Source organism: Melozone crissalis, unplaced genomic scaffold (assembly GCF_028551555.1).
Source record: "Melozone crissalis strain CALT ecotype California unplaced genomic scaffold, PUWL_Pcris_2 ptg000042l_1, whole genome shotgun sequence".
Taxonomy (NCBI): domain Eukaryota; kingdom Metazoa; phylum Chordata; class Aves; order Passeriformes; family Passerellidae; genus Melozone; species Melozone crissalis.
Genome location: NW_026535820.1, coordinates 6,394,042 through 6,413,566, shown reverse-complemented (window position 1 = coordinate 6,413,566; position 19,525 = coordinate 6,394,042). Strand labels below are relative to the sequence as shown.

The window sequence follows — 19,525 nt, the reverse complement described above, 5'->3', positions numbered from 1 at the left end:
CACGGCACGGCACGGCACGGTTCGCCTCCGGGCACGGCTGCCGGCTGGGCTGGGCCGGGCCGGGCTGGGTGCCCGCCCTGCACACGCAGCCGCCGGCCCGCCCTGCGCGGCTCGCTGGGAAATGCAGTCCCGGCCGCGGGCCCGGCCCCGCCGCAGGCAGCGCCCGCGGCTGCCCCCATCCCTGCGAAAGCGACGCTCGTATCCGTGACAGACGAGGCTGCTTCAACCAGAAAGGGTTTATTAATTAAAACATATGTTAATACAGAGAAAAAAACATTGAAAATTGTGCATTACATCGCGCTTACAGTCAGTAGTAAATTATATTTGTACCGTTTAACAGGAGCTTTTTTTTTTAGAGGCACTCCCGATGTTTATAAAGAATAATGCACTTAGGGAATTTTGTTTTGTTGGCTGCTGCTTAAAGCTGCAACACCACCGCACATCATACCAATATCTTCACTACTCATTATCTAAATATTCCAATTATATTGTGTCCCTATTATTAGCAGCAATGGCAATTAAGAGTTCCCACCTCCTATGTAATATGTAAACATTAAAAAATAATTAACAGCTCAGGAAAAATAACTGCACTCAGTGCTCTAACTGCTGAGTTATGCAAACACGCTACCACCTAATAACAGGATCAGGGTATTTTTGAGGACATTTAGGACTTTATATTAATAGAGCTGGTGAGGTCCAAATAAAGATCAAAAAGCCCTAGCTAAATATGCATATACATATGCAATCAAATGAGGTTTCTGCTACATAAACCAGTAGCAATAGAGATGGGTTTCACAGGAAAAGTTTAAATTTTCTTGTTCACTGAAACATGGTTCATTCCTTTGTGCAGTTTACATTCACAGATTAAAATTGAAGGACTGTAATATTAAGACAATAGCTTTGGGTCTCCAACTGGTAAATTACTTGGAACTTGAGTTACACACTTGAACAATTGCCAGATAGCTGACTACTTGGTCTATTTTCTTATAAAGAAGAATTTGCAGTTCATTGAACTCCTGTATTTAAAGAGCTTTTGTATCACAAAACAGTATCACAAAATCTGAGAAAAAGAAATGTATATGAAATGCATTTTCATACAATCATTTATCTAAATACAGTTTCTTTAAATTTAGGCCCATATAAAAGTATTTTGAAAGAGAAAAATTAAAAAGGCACTTCAGGAAATTCAGAAATTGGAAGGGGAAAAAAAAAGGCTGTTGTCAGTTTTGAAAGAATTTCTGGCATTGATCTTATCACAGCAGAAGAAACTACAACCAACATGTACTCTAAGGGTTCTTTCACAGATTTTCCCCTTGCTAATAAAGAATAGTTTCTAGTGACTCTTGCAATAATGCCTTACTAATCACAATCTAAAGTAAGGCATTTCCAATACAACAGGATAGTTTCATTTCTCTTCCCTATTCCTATATACCATTCCAATGTCCTAAAGATTACAAAACAATTGAAGTTATAATTTCTAACTACCTGATATAAAAGCATTTTTATGGATTCATTCATAGGAAAATTCATTTGGAATGCTTAAATATATAGTGCTCATGCAAAAACAAAACAGAGTTAAGAGCAGTTACCGTACTGAAAATAACATGATGATACCAAGCATCTCCCATGCTGAGGTCCAAAGTGACCTCAAAGCATCCTTAAAACATACAACAGATATTTCTAAACTTCAGATCTGCAAAGGATAACCTACTTTACTCTCTGAAACAAACAGATAATGCAAACAGCTGAAAACTTTTGACTTCTGTAGTCCTCTACACTGGGGATTAAAGGATAATAATCTGAGTTGCTTATAGTAGTCCATAGACAGTATCACTTTGAACAAAGAAAATAAGAATTTTCAAGGTTGTTATGACTCTTTTACCAGTTCCTCCCCTCTGATTCACACTGTCCTCTGAGGAATATGTACGTGGTGTTTTTCTATAAAACTTGAAGATTACTCTGTTAATTAGGACAAAAAGGGAAGACGCACAAGCAGCACAAAGAGTAACATCAATGTCTCACTATTGCTGACTAATTTTCAATTTGATACAAACTAACAAAAGAGCATTTTTTTTCCCTGAGAATCACTCCAAAAAAGCAGCCTCTTCACTTCTTGTAAATTAGCCCTGTAATCTCATTTCTGCAACAAACTACCCTATTCACAGTCTATTCTTTGTTTTGTATTGTCTTGACAAGCCAAGATACAAGAGCTAAGTGTAAGGTTCTGGACTACATTATTATTACAGAGGAGTTGTCTCCAAAGACCTAACAGCAGCAGTATCAATCTGATAGTCAATGCACTCTTCAGCTTTCTGGCATACAAGTTACTCAATAACAAACAGTGTGACAAACATGTAAAATTCATTAATCTCTTCAGACATACAAACTGATAGACTCCAGTTAGTACAAAAGTGCAGCCAATATAACATTCAGTGAGTGCCCTGCAAAGACATACCGGTTTCATTCACAATGGAAATTTACATATTAAACTTATTTCCAATTCCAGTGTTCAAGAATTGATAAAATACTTGATTATTCCTAGGCAACCAGAGAAATGCTCTGAAGATAATCTGAAGATGCCATTATGAAGTCAGTCCATTCCTTGGCCAGCTCTTCAATGGAGACTTCCTCCCCCCCATATTCCTGTGGGAGAATGCTGATGGGGAAGTGTTCAGTCAGACTTTGCAAGTAGTTATTTCCATGCATGTACACCTAAACCAAAATATTAAAAGCATTTACTTGGGTATGAATGCTAGACTATTGAGTGAGAACAGGCAGCAAAGCATCTCAGTGCAAGAGCTGAATCCACCAGCTTGATTTAACTAAGTGTATTTGTTCATAATTAATTCTTAAAAAGGTGGAACTACCCTTGTGAGTTTCCCCTAGGTACTCAAACTCTGTCCTCCTCTGACTCTGAAGGCTGGTGAAGGATGGACTACAACCTGAGAACTGCATTTTATGTAGCTGTGAGCACAGGAGCCAAACTAACTACACTTGTTCCAGACTGGTTTAGCAATGTTGGTGAGAGTACGCACTACATCCAAACTGCTAAACTGAGCTAAACCACAGGAATACTGGTGATTTGTTTTGTCATGATATCTTATACTTGCCCTTCGGTCATTTCCAAGAAAAGAGCTCTGTCTGGCTCATGGCCATTACTATCTGGTCCTGCCACACATATTTAAAAACAAGATTATGTAGTATGTATGTAGGTTCAGACAGGTGTCAAAGAAGATACTCAACAGAATCTATATATCAGTCCTTATCTTTCAGTTCCAGCTGGAAATGGATTCTGGACTACTTCTCCACTTTAACTCTTTCAATACTGTAGGTTTGGTTCTTCTCCTCTTGCTTTATTTTAGCTATTTTGAAGCCTTGTTCATTACTTCCAGTCTGATACTTTTCTAGGATTTACTGTCCTGGCATTCACTGGCTAATGCAAATAACCAAAATCCAAACCAAAAAAAACCCAAAAGGAGGCTACAGAATCAGAACAACAATAGGCAGGGCTGCTTATTTTGTACCTTAGTCCTGCTGTTACCACTTCACTTTTGTGCCACCTGAAAACTCCAATATCTTTCCTATGCTGCAACAAACCGTAGTCCTTGGCATGCTCTTGCATCCAAATACAAATCTATTTGCAGATCTCTAACTGCAAAACTATTTAAAGCAACTAAGGAGCTATTTGGAAAAAAAACTTAGAAATTAAGTCTGACTAATTTTTGATGCATAAATCTGGAGGTCTGTCAGAGCTAAACAGTTGTTTTCTACTAATTCTGCACAGCTTGGAACATAAAGCACTGCTCAGTGATCATTTTTCTCTATCATTTGTAGGCAGAGTGCTGAGTAATCCAGGAGTAATCTAGTTCTGCAGAAGAATTGTTATGTGACCTCAAGCAAATTATTTAACCTCTTTGTGTTGCTGTTTTCTCTCTTCAGAGTAGTGATAACAGCACCGCTTGCAACGCTCATGTTAATAATAACTGCAAATGCTTTACTGTTAGATTCTGGAGGTCTGTATGGCACTAACAAACAAAAATTATTTATGCTCCTCAGTACTCAGGAGTAACGGAGCCTAAGGAAAGTGCTGCAGATTGTCATATAAGGGTTTTGTGGCAGAAAGAAATATTTGTGTGCACTCACCCGTTGCTTTATTTTTTCAGTGAGAAAAGGCTTAATTAGAGCGAAGACTGGGTGGAAGAATAAAGGCTCATTAATCAAGTGGATACCTCGAACTTTCAGTGGAAAGGAATCCTGTCAGCATACACGGGAAACAGAATAAGAAAAAGAAAACATTATTGAAACACCTCTATTACTAAGCACAGGCCTGTAAAAACTGTCTAGTTCATAGGTTAAAGTATTTCTTCTGACCTTGCAATTCCTGCATTTTCTAGCAGTGTAAATCAAGAACAACATTTAGAAAAATCATATCTTGTTCCTCCCATCAGAAGGCAAAATCTCACCATTTTTTTCACCTCAGCAGGAGGTGAGACTGAAGATTAAAAACAAACAGAAAAACAAAGAAGGAAACTATCACCAAATTGCACATAAATATTGTACACAAACTTTGTGCTCAGCCTTTCTTCTAAAGTAAAATTTTTCACAAGATTCTGCTAATAATTTACAAAATGCTATCTAGCTATGTGTTTTTATTGGCAATTTGCAGCCTGAAGGATAATAGATAAATAATACATATATAAACTATTGAAAATACTAATTTTAAGTTAAAGAAATTATATTTATAATTTAGAAATAAGCCTTGAAATTACTAGGAATTTGGCCAAGACAGAAGTTCAGCTTTACAACAAGATTACTGTTTTAATGAAATTGAAAAAAATATATATTTTTATATCTATTTTAATATAAAAGCTGCTATACAGCTTTTATAATATAAACCAGCTTGGATTCTACTTGCATTCATTTAAAAGTTCCAGGTATTTGAAATTTAAAAGAAAATATGGCAGTGCTCAAAACAAGCTTTGTGCAACGGGGAAAGTAGAGCTTCCCTTCACATCCCACCTGCTACTACCTCTGAGATGTTTTCTGCTTATAAAAATGGTACTTCTCACAAACACATCTCCTCACCAGTTCAATAGTTGTAAGGAAGGAAAAACCCAAAGCTAACACATTTCTTTAGTGCCACTCCTTCTCGATATAACATATGATAAAGACCTTAAAATTATCAGCTTGTATCTTCACTTAATGCTATTATGGGTTATCATATACTTAAAGCCTACTATCATGATTTTCACAAAACAGTTTTCTGCAGGGATATCAGATTTTTCAAGATAATGCCACATATTATCCGCACTATGCTTTCCATTCCTTAGTACATACTTCCTTTCTATTAACTTCTGTTTTTTGATACAGGACAGTAATTTGCAAGACATTTCTTGAGTAAAATACTGGGTTAAAAATAAGGTTTCTTTAATTTTACTTATAAGCATATTCTGGAGTGCATTAAGCACGTCCTGGGGTGCATCAGGCACAGCATCTCCAGCCAGGCAAGGGAGGGGATTGTCCTGCTCTGCTCTGCACTGGGGCAGCCTCACCTTGAATACCATGTGCAGTTTTGGGCACCAACATTTAAAAAAGACATTAAGCTATTAGAGAGCTTCAAATGAGGGCCAGGAGGATGGTGAAGAGCCTGGAGGGGAAGTAGTGTGAGGGGTGCCTGTGGTCACTTGGTCTGTTCAGCCTGGAGAAGAGGAGACTGAGGAGAAACCTCATCACAGTCTGCAATTTCCTTGTGAGGGGAAGAGGAAGGGCAGATTTCTTCTCTCTCCTAAGGGAATGGCCTGAAGTTGTGTCAGAGGAGGCTTATATTGGATATGAGGAAAAAGGTTCTTAATCCAGAAGGTGGTTGAGCACTGGAACAGGCTCTCCAGGGAAGTGGTCACAGCTCCAGGCCTGACAAGAGTTCAAGAAGTGTTTGGGCAATGCTCTCAGCCACATGGTGTGTCTCTTGAGGCGTCCTGCATAGGGCCAGGAGTTGGTCTTGACAGTTCTGATGAGTCCCTTCCAACTTAACATATTCTATGATTACATTATATTGAACAACACTGATAAAATCTCTGGATAAAATTTACAAACTCAGTTAAAAGTGAGGAAAGGAATTAGGGGACAAAAAAAATTAAAATTCTTTTTCTTAGAAAAGAACACTGGAAACACACAATTTTTAATTTTTCTTTTCCATAGCTAGAATAAGCACTTAGAAGTTTGAAAAACATTGAAAAAATCAGAAATAGGTCAAGATGGAAACATCATAGTCAAAGAATTTCCTGCTTTGAGATAATGAAAACTTCAGATGTACTTGCAAATCCTATTCTGCCTCCTTTCTGCTCTATTTCAAGGTTAAAAAATTTACCAGCAAAATGTTTACTACCTCAGAAATCAACCCAAACACTTTCACTAGTCCTGTTTTCATGAGAACTGGCCCAAGACTGCATAACACCAGGAGTTCTTATTCTAGATTTGCAAAATTGGGAATACCTAATGGTTTCAATAAAGTTTTACAGTACATATCAGAAAGGAAGAAAATCTGAAGTTCTGATAATATTAATTCAATGACTAAGCCTTGATTGAATCTCAGATATGAGCCTTACCGAATCAGAGCAAGAGATTATCTCCCTGGCTCATTTCCACATCACAGGCTAACAGTTTTATTATTACTGACTTTCAACATAACTTCTGAAGGAAAATAAGATTACAGGACTACACTGTAGCTTGCCTGCCAGTTCTCTGTCCCCTTTTTTCTTTAATTTTTTTTTTCTCTCAAATCCAGTGGCAAAGTTCAACTGAATTTGGCAGAAAGGAATAAGCCTTAAAGACAGTAAAGTCCTGAGAAGTTTTGTGAAAAACAGGAGGTGAGGTAACAGTGATTTGCACAAAACAATGCTCATGTTGTGGGGAAGAAAGCAAGCAGAACATAAATGTTATACATTCTGTTGTTACCAGATGGAGGATCACATAAGCATCAACCATACTGGTAACAAGTTAGGAGTGTCTTGATCTCAACTGCCCACAGTGCACACTATTTTTAATATTCTCTGAGACAGGAATAAATGCTTTAAATATTGAGAAAATGCACAAAAGAGTGGAAGAGAAGAGATGAAACAGGATAACAAACAGAGATCCTTCCAAAACTGGGCTTCATCTGCTCCTTCAGTCATGAAATTCTTGTGTTGTAACAGGTTGGTGGAGCTCTTATAAAAGAGCAGAAGTTAGAGGACATTTACTGGTATAGAAGAATAAAATTTAGGTAAAATCAAGCACAACTTGTAATTGATTTAGGATTTTGTTCCTCTTAGTTGCTTAGTCTGAGAATGCCTACAGAAGGAAAATTTACGATAGCTTGGAAGAGATGAAAAATTGGAAATCATAGCAATGAAGCTGCATAAAGCATTATGTCATACTTACTGTGAGAACAGCAGCAATTTTCTTGGCCACTGCTGGGCTGATTTGAAAAGCATGAGCAAATCTCCACCCCTGAAGGTCAAAGATGGCCTTGACTCCATTTCGCTGAGTCTCGATCTCCTTTACAATGAGCTCAGATGTGATGAGACTTACACGAAACACATCGTATGCTGTAAACAAACTGGGATCCCATTGTCCTGAGAAGATAGATCACCCTGCATTACCATGAGAAAACCCCACACACCTGCACTTTTTCTTCCTACGGCTTCTAATGTGTTTCTCAGGAAAAAGAATTAATCAGCAAGAACAAAGTTCCTGAAATAAACTGGTTTGCCAGTGCATAAGTTAATTTGTGTACCTGCTCTCTCATTCACCTTTGATGCTCTTTTAGTAGATGGTGCCACATAATGTAGCATGCTCTACCTATGGCCACAGACCCAGTACAAGGTACAATTCAGTAACACTCATGCTAGCAGAAGCTGCAGATCATCAGTCCAATCAATTAATATAATTGCTTCTCAGAACTGCCATTTTCTGGCACAACTCAGTGAATCTCACTTTTTTTTTTCCTGAGGCCTGAGCGAAAAATTGCATGGGATGAGCCTTAACCCTAGATGAAAGCTTTAGGGGGCACAAGTGCCTACCTAACCAGATGATAATAAGACAGTTCTTTGAAAGTTGGCAAAAATAAAGTCTCTGTCCAAAACAAACATAAAGAGACATGGTGTGCATTTAACTATGTGCTTTTTGAAAATATTTTTGGGAGGTACATCAAGCATTTTCCAAGTGTTGTTTGCTAGGGCTCTTTGGCTACAAGTAAACAATGAAAGGCTAGTGATCATCCCAGCCTAAACTAAAGGTTGATATATGACAAGGTGTACACCTTTGTTTGTGTTCCCCCGACTCTGTGCTGCATCTGCATCAGTACCACAGTCTTAGCTCATAGCTTTGACAATTTACATGAAGCCAAATGATTTTTGGGACACTCAGAGCCAAAAAAACCACATAATCTTACAAGTTTTAACCTTCAAGATTCTTTTGATGCAACAAGAATTTCACTGAAAAGTAAATTAGGTTCTTCATAAGGGATAAGGGATTGTACAGCTTTAGCCATACCAATATATAAGTAAAATTATTTAACTGTTATAGCTCAGTAAATTCATCTTTTTATTAATGTAAATGCATTTCTAGCAAGGAACATAAATATATTACCTTTCTAGTTAAGATATTCTGATATGATCTAGTTTTATCAACCCCTGCAGTTGTACCCATAAAATATTTTTGATTTGCTGCTAAAATGGTGATAATTAAAAAAATAAACCACAAAATGAAACAATGCAAACAAAGCCCAAAAACTTCAGTGTCAGAATCAGGTGTGAAACTGTTCCAAGCAATTTTGTCACTCACCAATTCTGTATATTAGAACTTTGCTTCCATGTGGGTCTCTTGACCTTAGGACTCCATGATAGCCAGCTTGCAAAAGACCAAGAATAGAAGATGGTTGTAAATCTGCACTTATTTCTGGGCATTCAATTCTCCATTTCTGATAATTCTTCAATAACTGGAAAAAAAATTTAATGTGGATGTCAGGTAAGCATCAGCTATTATAGGAGGAGCACAGTTAAAAATATATTTTCCAAATGTGGTCACAGTCAGTTTTAATTCATTAAATTAGCTATAATTTAATTGTATATTTTAATCAAATCACTCCTAGAAACAGAAGGTTGCTATACTGGATCAACTAAGCAAGTAAATTGCCATGATGAATTTAGAACCCAGTGAAATCATTCATGGACTGCAGTTGTCATTTCGTGTCAGAAAGAAAACTGGATGTACAATAACCCTGTAGTTTCTATGTAAAATGCATCTAAACCAAATTTTTTTCTGCTTAGGTTACCTTTAGGATTGTTCATTTTGCTACCTCATCAGACTCCTTCATGATTTTTTAAATTTAGATGTGCAAAATTTTATGGAGGAACATTCTCTTTCACTCACTCACTCTCTCCCACCCTCCCTATTTTTTACACAGTCATCAGTAATTCCAGTTTACTATTTGAAACAGGTATGCTCACCAGCATACCCCAAAACATTTTTGAGGTCTCTTCTACCCCTCTGAAATGAGAGAATACAACACAGTAGTGGGTCCATTACACATTTGACAGTTTCCCTCCCACAGATTGGAAATAATGAGATCCTGCCAGGTTAAAAGAGAGATCCTGTTTGTTGCCAGGGACTTGGTCACCCTGGTTCTTGAGGCTGGGAGGCAGCACCACAACCAGCATTTCTACAGGAACAGCTGGGTGTTGAAAGGCCATGGACTAGTGCTAAGCAGAGGCAATTAAAGGTGTTCCTTTGTGAGGTAAGATCTCTGCTGAGGAATTACAGGCAGCACTGTGAAAGGTCATCTTAGAGATGAATCGTGAAAAATTATGTTGGTAATGCAGTAGTTCTAACTTCCAAGTCTAATTACTTTTCTCCTGTAATATTAACTAAGTGGTTGTGGGGAAAATGAACTATGCTCTGCAACTAAAATTTATTTAAGACATTGTGCATTAGTAGGAAGCTATGCAAGACTGTCTTCTAAAATGCTTCCTCTCTGCTCATCAACTAAAATTTGCCTCTGCTGTATCACCTCTGCTGAGGTTATCACTAAGCTTGGAAAGTAGAGAGATAGCTATTACAAGTAATTCATATTTTGTTTTAATTTCCTCAAGGGCTATGACTTAGAGGTCTAACCCAAGACCTTCAAAGTAGCTGAGAATCAGAATTTTTCAGTACCTTGTTTCATGGCAAACCAAAATGTAGCTTTAAATCTTAAAGGTGGCATGCACAGACTAGCTTTTAAAATTGCTTCTATATTTCATCAAACAGGAATACCCAATCTGATCCTCAGCACAGTTTCACAAATTAAGTGTGTTCACTACACTGAAAACATCAATCAAAAGTCTTTTATTTGCTATAATTTGTATTAACAGAAATTTTTTTTCCTTTACCAATTACTCTGTATTTTGCAACAGAAATACCAAAATTAAAAGAGCTGTCAGGTCCAACTAATAGAATATAACTGTAAAAAAGTTAAAATTTTCTTGTATCTACGCAAGTATAATTTTCTTCAGTATTTTCATTGGAAGAATGATCAGAAGGAACTTCAGTAAAATTGAATTAATCCCTACAGACTCTTAGAGGGAGACCTGGAACTCTGCATCCTGTAGCTCACAGCATGCTCATGTCAGATAATTAATGCTACCCTTCCATCTATTTTTATGCTTCTTGTATCATTTTACATAAAACATTCTTTTTCTTCAGCTTAATGCTTTTCTGCTCAGATTAAGGTTGAATTATTTTGAAAGTCTCTCAAGTGAACTGCCACAAGGAAACTATTTATAAAACATTGTTGTTTATCAGCAAAATTTACATAAAAATATATGGCACACTGATTAGAAATTAGCTGTATTTTTTAAGGAAATAGAGCCTATAAATACATATTTAGATCCAAAAATTAATATATATATACACCATGCTAGAATCCCACTTGATTTGGCAGTGAAAAAAAAAACAGATAAAAGTCTCATCCTAAACCATCACCATAAAAAGAAACATTTAACCATTAGTAGAATTTTATTAGAAGTCTCTTGACTGCATTCAATCAGTTTTAGCCTAGGTTAATTTTAAAACTAACAAACAAACAAGGTGAAGGAAAGAGGGAGGAAGTAGGGAAAGTAAGTGAATTTGTGGAACAGAAGTTCACTACAATTGCAAAGATAGGCCTATTGAGGTACTCTGATTATCTCATTCTGTCAGCACTTGACTGTCTGTCTGCAAAGGGCACTGTTTGAGCAATCCCAACTGCTTTGTGCCAGACAGCAATGTCAACATTGTTTCTTCCTTGCTCTTTCCAAAACAGACACTGAAATAGCAGCAAAATACAAAACCAGCCTGAAAATAACTATGCAAACATCTGTCGCTTTGTAATTTGCCACTTTTCCTCTAAAATCCGTGGTACCACAACATCATGAAGATATATAAACACCTCTTTGAAGAACTCCCTGACAAAACTATGAGAATAAAAATGACACATTAATTCAATACCCTAAATAATCCTGTCTAGTCAATACAGATAGTTTCTCATTTTCATGGTATTTACATTTTCTAAGTTGGAAACAAGGATCTAATTTCTTGGACTTTAGAAGAAAGAGAGTGGCATTTTCAGCTTGTGATGCACTCAAGATCCATACAGAAGGCATAGTTAACCTACTTGCACACCCATAAAGGAGAAAATATATGGTTGGAATACTTCTGACACTCTCCATGACACAAGTAAGTGGTGCACCTTTCAGACATGTAACTTGGCTAAGCCTAAAACATACTTCCCTTGGCAAGAATATCACAAAGTGCTGAAGAGTTCTCAGATTTTGAAGACTTAATCTAATTACCTAAAATTATTTAATTCTGAAGTAAAAGTCAGCATTAGAGAACATCCACAGAATCTACAGCTAGTTTTGGCACATATTCTGTAAATTTTTATTTATGTAAGCAACCCCTTTCTTACAGCTGGACATAGCCAGGTCTCACATGGCCACTTAAAAGAGTAATCCTTAAGCATAAAAGGAATTCAAACACTAGCAGTGGTTTAGAGGTTTTCTAGTTTTACACTAGTTAAGCACAGAAATTCATGTAAAATTTTTTTCAAGTAAGATTCTTTTTCAGTAGGGTAAAACAAAAATGTTGCATATAACAATCAGTCTGGATATAGATGAAATAACCTAATCTCAGGAAAAACAGACACATTCATTACCCAGTATAAAAAATGGCTCACACACTTAATGACACAAGAAAAACATCTCAATGTATAATTATCTGTGTTTACAAATGGAATAACCTACTTAGCATCTGCTCAGCATCTCAAAATAGATGCAAGATAACTTGATAAAGGAGGGAAAGCTGGATGAAAAACTCCAGTGTCTGTAGTTCAGCATTAATTAAGAGATTTTTTCCCCTGATGTCTATTGGGGATAGTTCCAGTTTTCTGAACATTAGAGATTTCAAAGTTATCAATTAAACCAAGATCCAGATCCTACAAACAAAAGTGAACTTGGTACTTTACTTAGAAGCAAAAGAACTAGAACAGATTGGGCTTGTTAGAGAAACAAATGGATCTGTATATGTAAATTAATTATATTTTTCTTGATTAATAATTATTTAGTTATAGTAACATGGATGATAGGCAGAATTAGGCCTCTGTTTTGTCAGAAGTTGTAAAAATGCACACAATACTTGGGGAAAAAGTGTTTTTTACTGGCATTCTTTGCAGGAGAAACCATAGCTCAAATTTCAGAATATAAACCTTTACACATATGTGTTTTATATTGATTTTTATATATGCCTGTACAAACGTACCCAGAATTTAAACACACAACATACACAGACAAAGAATTTAAAATATTTTACAGAGACACAGAACTTTCCTAATTCTTCATGCGTTACTTCCTTGTCACTGGAAAAAGACTGGCACCTGCTGGCTTAGCACAAAGGGAAGCCTGGCTGACTGATTTGTGTTACCTCAAGATTCAGCTCAGAGAGCTAGTAAGGGCTCTTCCATCCTTTTCAAGGAATTCCTTTGTATTGATAGAAGAAAAGCAGCCAAGTAACTGATTTCAACTTAGCATTTATGCTTGAATGATGTGGAGATCCTCAGGGATAATGTCTGAGACTCAGCAGTGTGTTTGACACTACAGAAAACAACACTTCTTGTGCAGCACAGTCGTGCTAAGTGGCTTCCTTGCAGCAGAATGCACCAGGAAATCCTCATTCCTCCACAAGTCAAATGCAAAACAAAAGTCTGGCTACACACCTTGGTTTCAACCAGAACTCCTAAAAGAATCCTAGATATTTAGGGGTTTTCAGTGCCACAAAGTGATGTTTACATATGTATGTAATGAAAACCTCCTGCACAGAGTTTCAATGCCGAACATTTTTCTTCTGTTCCCCAGAGTATAATCTATTTCAGGTACAAAAAGACAGCATTCCAAAGTCCCTGAGAGTCAGTCCTATACAAGAGTTATAGGATGCAATGTATAATAAAACAGGAAGAAACATTTATATCCAGGAGATGACAGTTCTCCAGATTTCATATATCACTAGTGAATCCAAGTGAGAGTGGTTTTGGTGATAACAGCAAAGTCAAACACACACACACAGCTGGTACATTCAAAAAGGGGCAGACACTGATCTCTGTGGTGACCAGTGACAAAACAAGAGGGAATGGCCTGAAGTTGTGTCAGGGGGGAGTTTAGGCTGGGTATCAGAAAAAGGTTCTTCACCCAGAGGGTGGCTGGGCACTGGGACAGGCTCCCCAGGGAAGTGGTCACAGCACCAAGCCTGGCAGAGCTCAAGAAGCATTTGGAAAATGCCTCAGGCACACGGTGTGACTCTTTGACAGGGTGTCTTGTGCAGGGCCAGGAGCTGAACTTGAACGATCCCAGTACGTCCCTTCCAACTCAATATATTCTGTGATTCTGTGAGAACAGTCTGTTCCTGAGCTTAACTGAATCATCACTGTCTTCAAGAAATTAAGACAGTTTTATCTCTTCTTCAAGTCCTTCAATTCCAGATACCTGTTTCAGTGCTGGATTTTCTTCTAGCATGAGCGATATCAATATATCATTAAAAGCAAGTCTGGAATTGCCATTGGAAAAATGGAAAAAATTGCTGTTATGAGTCACCATAAAGGATTTGGAAATTGAATGTCTTGATACAATCTATCTGATTATTCTTTTCTGAAGCATTTCCAAATGTTGATAACTGACATCAGATAAATCTGTGTCAATTATTAATCAGAAATGCATCCAAAAAACCAGTCTGGTCAGGTGCCAGCCTCTTGATTCATAGTTAAGGCTACGTTTAAGCCTGTACTAAGATGCTGGACAACCTTTGCTTATATGCATTGACAGGGCCATTAACTTTGATTATCCCTTAGCTGCTCTATAAATACTGTGTAGTAGTACATGGAAGCCCAGTGGGCAAAGAGAATCTTATTGGCCTGAACTCCACACCAAGAGAATCTTATTGGCCTGAACTCCACACCAAGAGGCAACATCAGATCAGGACAAGAGGGAAAAGCCACTCAGGACTGATGGCAGGAGAGCTCTGCCTAGGCTGAAGTACTAACATAACTTCTGAATGAAGTCACACTTGGGTTAGATGAATGTACAACTTGGGACCATGAGAGATTTTTGCACAATAGTTCTCTTTGGCCTTGATATATCAATTGCAATGAATACATTTCAGTGGGGGGAAAAAAAAGAAAGGGGAAAAAAAATGCTTCTGTTATTCTTCCCATACTGTAAGAGAAGTATTCTAGAAAATGGTGTCAGCTGATATGTAGAAGATTAAGTGCAAGTAGCTGTAGCACTTGGAGAACTGAAATCCTAGACAGAAACGTTAAACACAGGTTGGTTTTGAACATCAGAATCTCTTAATTCAAAGGAAGGTTTGAAATTCAGAAACTTAGCAGCCTGTGGAGACCCAGAAAATCTAAAGAGGTTTTAAAAAGACAACTTTTTCAAAGGAGGTCAGTGTTGAGGGCTGATTTCCAAGACAAGCATAGAAAATTTGCTACTTCATTGACTCCCATCTCTAAACCTTGTCTAGATTCCACACTCCCAAAGATTACCTAACATACCTCACAATCCCATCAAAGTGCAAAAACACAGGCCAAATTCAGAAGTGCAACTGTCCTGCCTATAGGATTACCAGCAACAACCAATCACAATGCAATTAGGAGTGGAGATTAAGGAATCCATATGTCCTTATTAAGCCCTTTAAGCATTTTGGAACCATGGAACACAGGAAAAAAAATGGCTTTTGTTTGGAAAGGAAAAAAAACCATGGTCCTACAGTGGCTAGTGCACAACTTTGATACAAATAATCTTGTGAACCTCAAGTAAAAGTAAGATACATAAAACAAAAGGAATCTGACTTCACTCGTTGGTTCTTCTGTTGAGGAGGAAAGGTTTAAAGCTATGATGCAAATGTCATGAGTCAAATGAAAAGAACAAAAATACAATTTTTAAAGCTATTTATGATTAAGGGCCTAATTCAATTTCTCAATTTCCTTTTTTAGCTACCTTGATCCTGCAATACATCCATATGCAAACAATCATCTCTTATGGTGCATAAACTTGGAAAACCTACAGTCCAGAGAAGTCAGAAACTGACAGGTGAAGAAACCAATAGGTGAAGTCTGTTGGGCAATGCACGGTAAACAACAGAAAATTCCATGGAAACACAGCTAGCTTTCAGTTGGCACATGTGAATCAAAGCTTTTGCCCTGGGAGGATTTGGAAATACTTTCTGTTCCAAAGGTTTAACGGCTATCAATCTTCCATTTCAAAAAATAACAAACTGAAAACAATCTGTGCCTTTGGATATTAAAAATATGTGTGCTCTATGGCAAAAAGGCATACAAAGAGCTGGGAAAGTACCACGACTTACCAAAGCCTGCAAGGAGTGCTGTAAAAAACTACACTACAAGCAGAAAGTTTTTACTCATAGTTTTAGAGTAATTATAAGTCTGTAGCGAAACTAGCACGCCTGCTAGTAACCTGAGCCTGATAATCATGACAAGGGTGTCCTTTGAAGGATACCGTTTCCTAATCGGAGCTGTGACCTTACCACACTTACTGTATCGGCGAGTGACTGTACCGCGCTTCCCACAGCCTGTGTTACCACACCGGCACCGCGCTGAGCCAGCACATTGATTCAGTGCCGTGCCGAGGACATGCGCGACAAGCAATCATTAGTTACACCCGGGAACTCCGCGCTCGGCCTCGCCCGACCCGGCAAAGTAGGGCACGGATCCACCCCACAGCCCGAGCCTGCAGCCACAGCCCGAGCCGGGGCTGCCCTCCCCGAGCCCGGCTGCTCCCGTCCCCAGGCACCGGGACTGCTCTCCCCGGGCACCGGGACCTGCCGCCTCCGCCGCCGCTCCTCACCCTCCAGGCCAGGTCCATGTGGAAGTCTCGGGCGCGCAGGAACCGCACCAGGAAGGCATCGGAGAGGGGCTGCGGCCAGCGCTGGCCGGGCTCTGCCTCGGCCCGCCGCCGCAGCTCGGACACGGCGCCGCGCACCAGCGGAGAGTGGTCGGGCAGGTCATTGAGGTGCCCCGCACCCGGCAGAGCCTGCGACATCCCCGCGGCACGTCCGACCTCAGCCCCGCCGCCGGCCCCGGCCCATTGAGGGGAGCGCGGCGGCGGCGGCGGCGGGGCCCGGCCCGGCCCAGCCCGGCCCGGCTGCCCCCGCCCCCGCGGGGTTAACCCCTGAGCGCCCTCCCGGGCCCCGGCCTGGGAGCGGCAGGTGCGCCGCCTCCCCGGCCTGCCTCTCCTGGGCTTGTCTTTTCCACTTTTACGGACTTGACCGGTTTTTTAGGATTTTACGCTTTAAGCCCATCTCCTGTTTTTCTCTTCCAGCCCCAAAAGTGAACCGGACCTGGTCCCTGTGGAGGGCGAGGGGCGGCCCCACGGGGCAGGGAGAGCCCCGCCGCTGGGACCCGCGGCGCCCACCGCAGGAGCGTCATCCCGGGCCCCGGGAACGGTCGTGGCCTCCCCCCCTTTTTTTTTTTTTTTTGGCTAAAATAATCCATCTTTAGATACTAAATCGCAAAGTGCTGCAACTTCATTGCAGCTGGGAAATGAAGTGTAAAGTGGGGATCCCTGCTGGTGCAGAACTGCCTTGGAGCACCTCATCCTTAACGTAAATATGCGGTAATGAAAATATATCCACTCTGTCAGGAGAAAGGTTGAATTCAATTTCACCACCCTTAGTCCAACTTCGCTGCCCAGCAGTGAGTTCGATTATGAAAGGTAAAGAGTTCATTGCTGTTACTGTATTTTGTATTTTTAATAGCACCTTTTCCTTGTATTAGGTTTCCTTTGAGATCTCTCTGGCCTACTTATGCTAAAAGCCTTATTTCATCTAATATGCAATTAATAAGGCATGCTTAGGTCTAGTAAAAGGTTTACAAAACTTTGCTCCATATTACTTTCCCCTTTTCTGGCTTTCTACAGTTAATACTTTTTGATCAGCATTTTGTTAATATCTAACCATGTCTTGGACTCTTATACACTAGTGAAATGTCTACAGGTAACCCCCTCAGCTTTCCAAATGTGAAAAACATCTGCCTAGCTAAAAGCAGTTAGGTAAAGAGTGGGAGGAGGTGGTGTTTTGCCCCTCCCCCCCCCCCCCAAAAAAAAAAAAGATTTAAAAAAAAAGGCAGAAACTCAAGGGACTAAATAGAGAATACAAGCTGGGAGAAAGTATTGGAGGAAAGGGTAAAAACTGGGAAACGTGTGTGTGTGCAGTCAAGAGTATTTAGATGTGGATATCTGGGCAAGGAGGTGTGAGGAAGTGTGGGCTTACCCTGGAAGAAGAAGAAGAAAAAGCAAGCTGGAAACACAGCAAGAAACAGAGAGAACAGAATATGGAGGAGACACTAACAACAGGTTTAAAAAAACCCCACTCCTTTTGTTTCTGGGCAGAGCTTCCATTGGAAAGATTTGCATGCAAATGTGTAACCCGACCATGGGTGGTAGGAGACAAACAAAGCTAAATCACAGAAAGTTCATGCAGTGATTTTAAACACCACTTCATAATTTTTAAGCACTTACTTTTGCCATCTCAGAATTCTCCCAACTTAGTGCTTCATCTGTGAAAACAAAAAGAGCAAGAGAATACAGATACTTTTCATTAGACTGATCAGCTGAGCAACTCATGGCTTCCTACTCGCTTTTCTACAAAATTCGTTTTGTGATTTTGGCTTCATATATGAACAAAGTGAGTTATACAAGCAGTTTCAATGATTTCCTTCAGGACTCAGTTACAAAAATATCTGTAAATTTGAGGGTTTTGTTAAAAATTCTTCAAATGAGGCTGCATTAGTAAGACTAATGAGAACTCCTCTCTCTGACAATGAAGATGTGATATCATCAAGGCTTCCTTCAGAGATGCCAGCATGTTGTATACTTGACCCTTCACCAGAGCAATTAAGACCTGATGCAAGATGAAGCTTGTAAGTAAAGTTTTTGTTTTGTTTAATTACATCTGGAAAAGAGCTCAAGTGTCTGAAAGCTCTGTTTAAATAAATTATGTCTGTTTGTAAACTTTGCCTTGTTTGTGTCCTTGGACCAGGATGATTACTATTATAAAAAAAGACTTGAAAATGTGACAGCAGCTCTTTGATGTTTCCTTTTGGCATATCCCTATGACTTTTAACAGATTGCTGGAATTTGCAGTCCTTCAAGAGAATATTTACATCCGAGTAAAACCCAGATAATACTTCAACAGGTCTGTGAAAAGTGCTCAAGAGGCAAGGAGGCAACTATCTTAGATTGACTGTCACATACACATGCACTTGTGCTTCTTTCTTTGACAAGATTCTATAAAAACTGTAAAAGGGTTTTGAGTTTCAACCCTACAGAAGTAGTTGTATGTTTTTTTCTGTGAATGATATGGATAAATAGAAAGACCTTGTCTTTCATGCACATGCACTTAAGTTAACATTAATATACAAGTTTCATTAGGATCACATAAATGCTGAACACTTAATTCCAGACATTGATGGTTGCAGGAGGTTAGCATCTCTATTATGTTCTAGTTAACTTGCTCAAACTTGTGCAGAGAACATGGAAAATCATGGAATGTTTATTTTCAAATATTTGATTTTAGGAATTTTTTTTTATTTAGGAATTTTTAGGAATATTTGAAACATGTAAATGCAGACTTGTGAATCAGGAAATCAAGATAAATATTGGGAGAGTTGATTTATGGTGCCAAACATTGCTCTTTCCTCTTGCCTATTTAGTCAAAGAAGTACACACCAGATAAAGCAAAGTAACCCTACACCCCCAATAGAATACAAGTATTAATTCTTCAAGATTAATTCTTCCTTAATTCTTATCACATATTCCAGGGTGAACAGGTGTTTGGTATGAATTACAATATTTATTAACTAGAGAGACATGATATTCCATGCACATGAAAAAAATATTATCTATCACTCTGGTATTTATTATGTACAGGTAAAAAAATCCAAAATCCCTCCAAACCAATAGTC

At 38.9% G+C, this 19,525-nt stretch overlaps 1 protein-coding gene across 1 annotated transcript; it reads right to left on the bottom strand.

The window, feature by feature from the left end:
• Positions 1 to 221: 221 nt before the first annotated feature.
• Positions 222 to 16,627, bottom strand: TTPA (alpha tocopherol transfer protein). The gene is made up of 5 exons (XM_054284937.1): positions 16,410 to 16,627; positions 8,824 to 8,977; positions 7,420 to 7,613; positions 4,144 to 4,254; positions 222 to 2,712 (listed from the first exon to the last, which is right to left on the bottom strand). The coding sequence occupies exons 1-5, from the start codon at positions 16,602 to 16,604 to the stop codon at positions 2,539 to 2,541; spliced, it is 828 nt and encodes a 275-aa protein (XP_054140912.1). The 5' UTR covers positions 16,605 to 16,627; the 3' UTR covers positions 222 to 2,538.
• Positions 16,628 to 19,525: the final 2,898 nt, after the last annotated feature.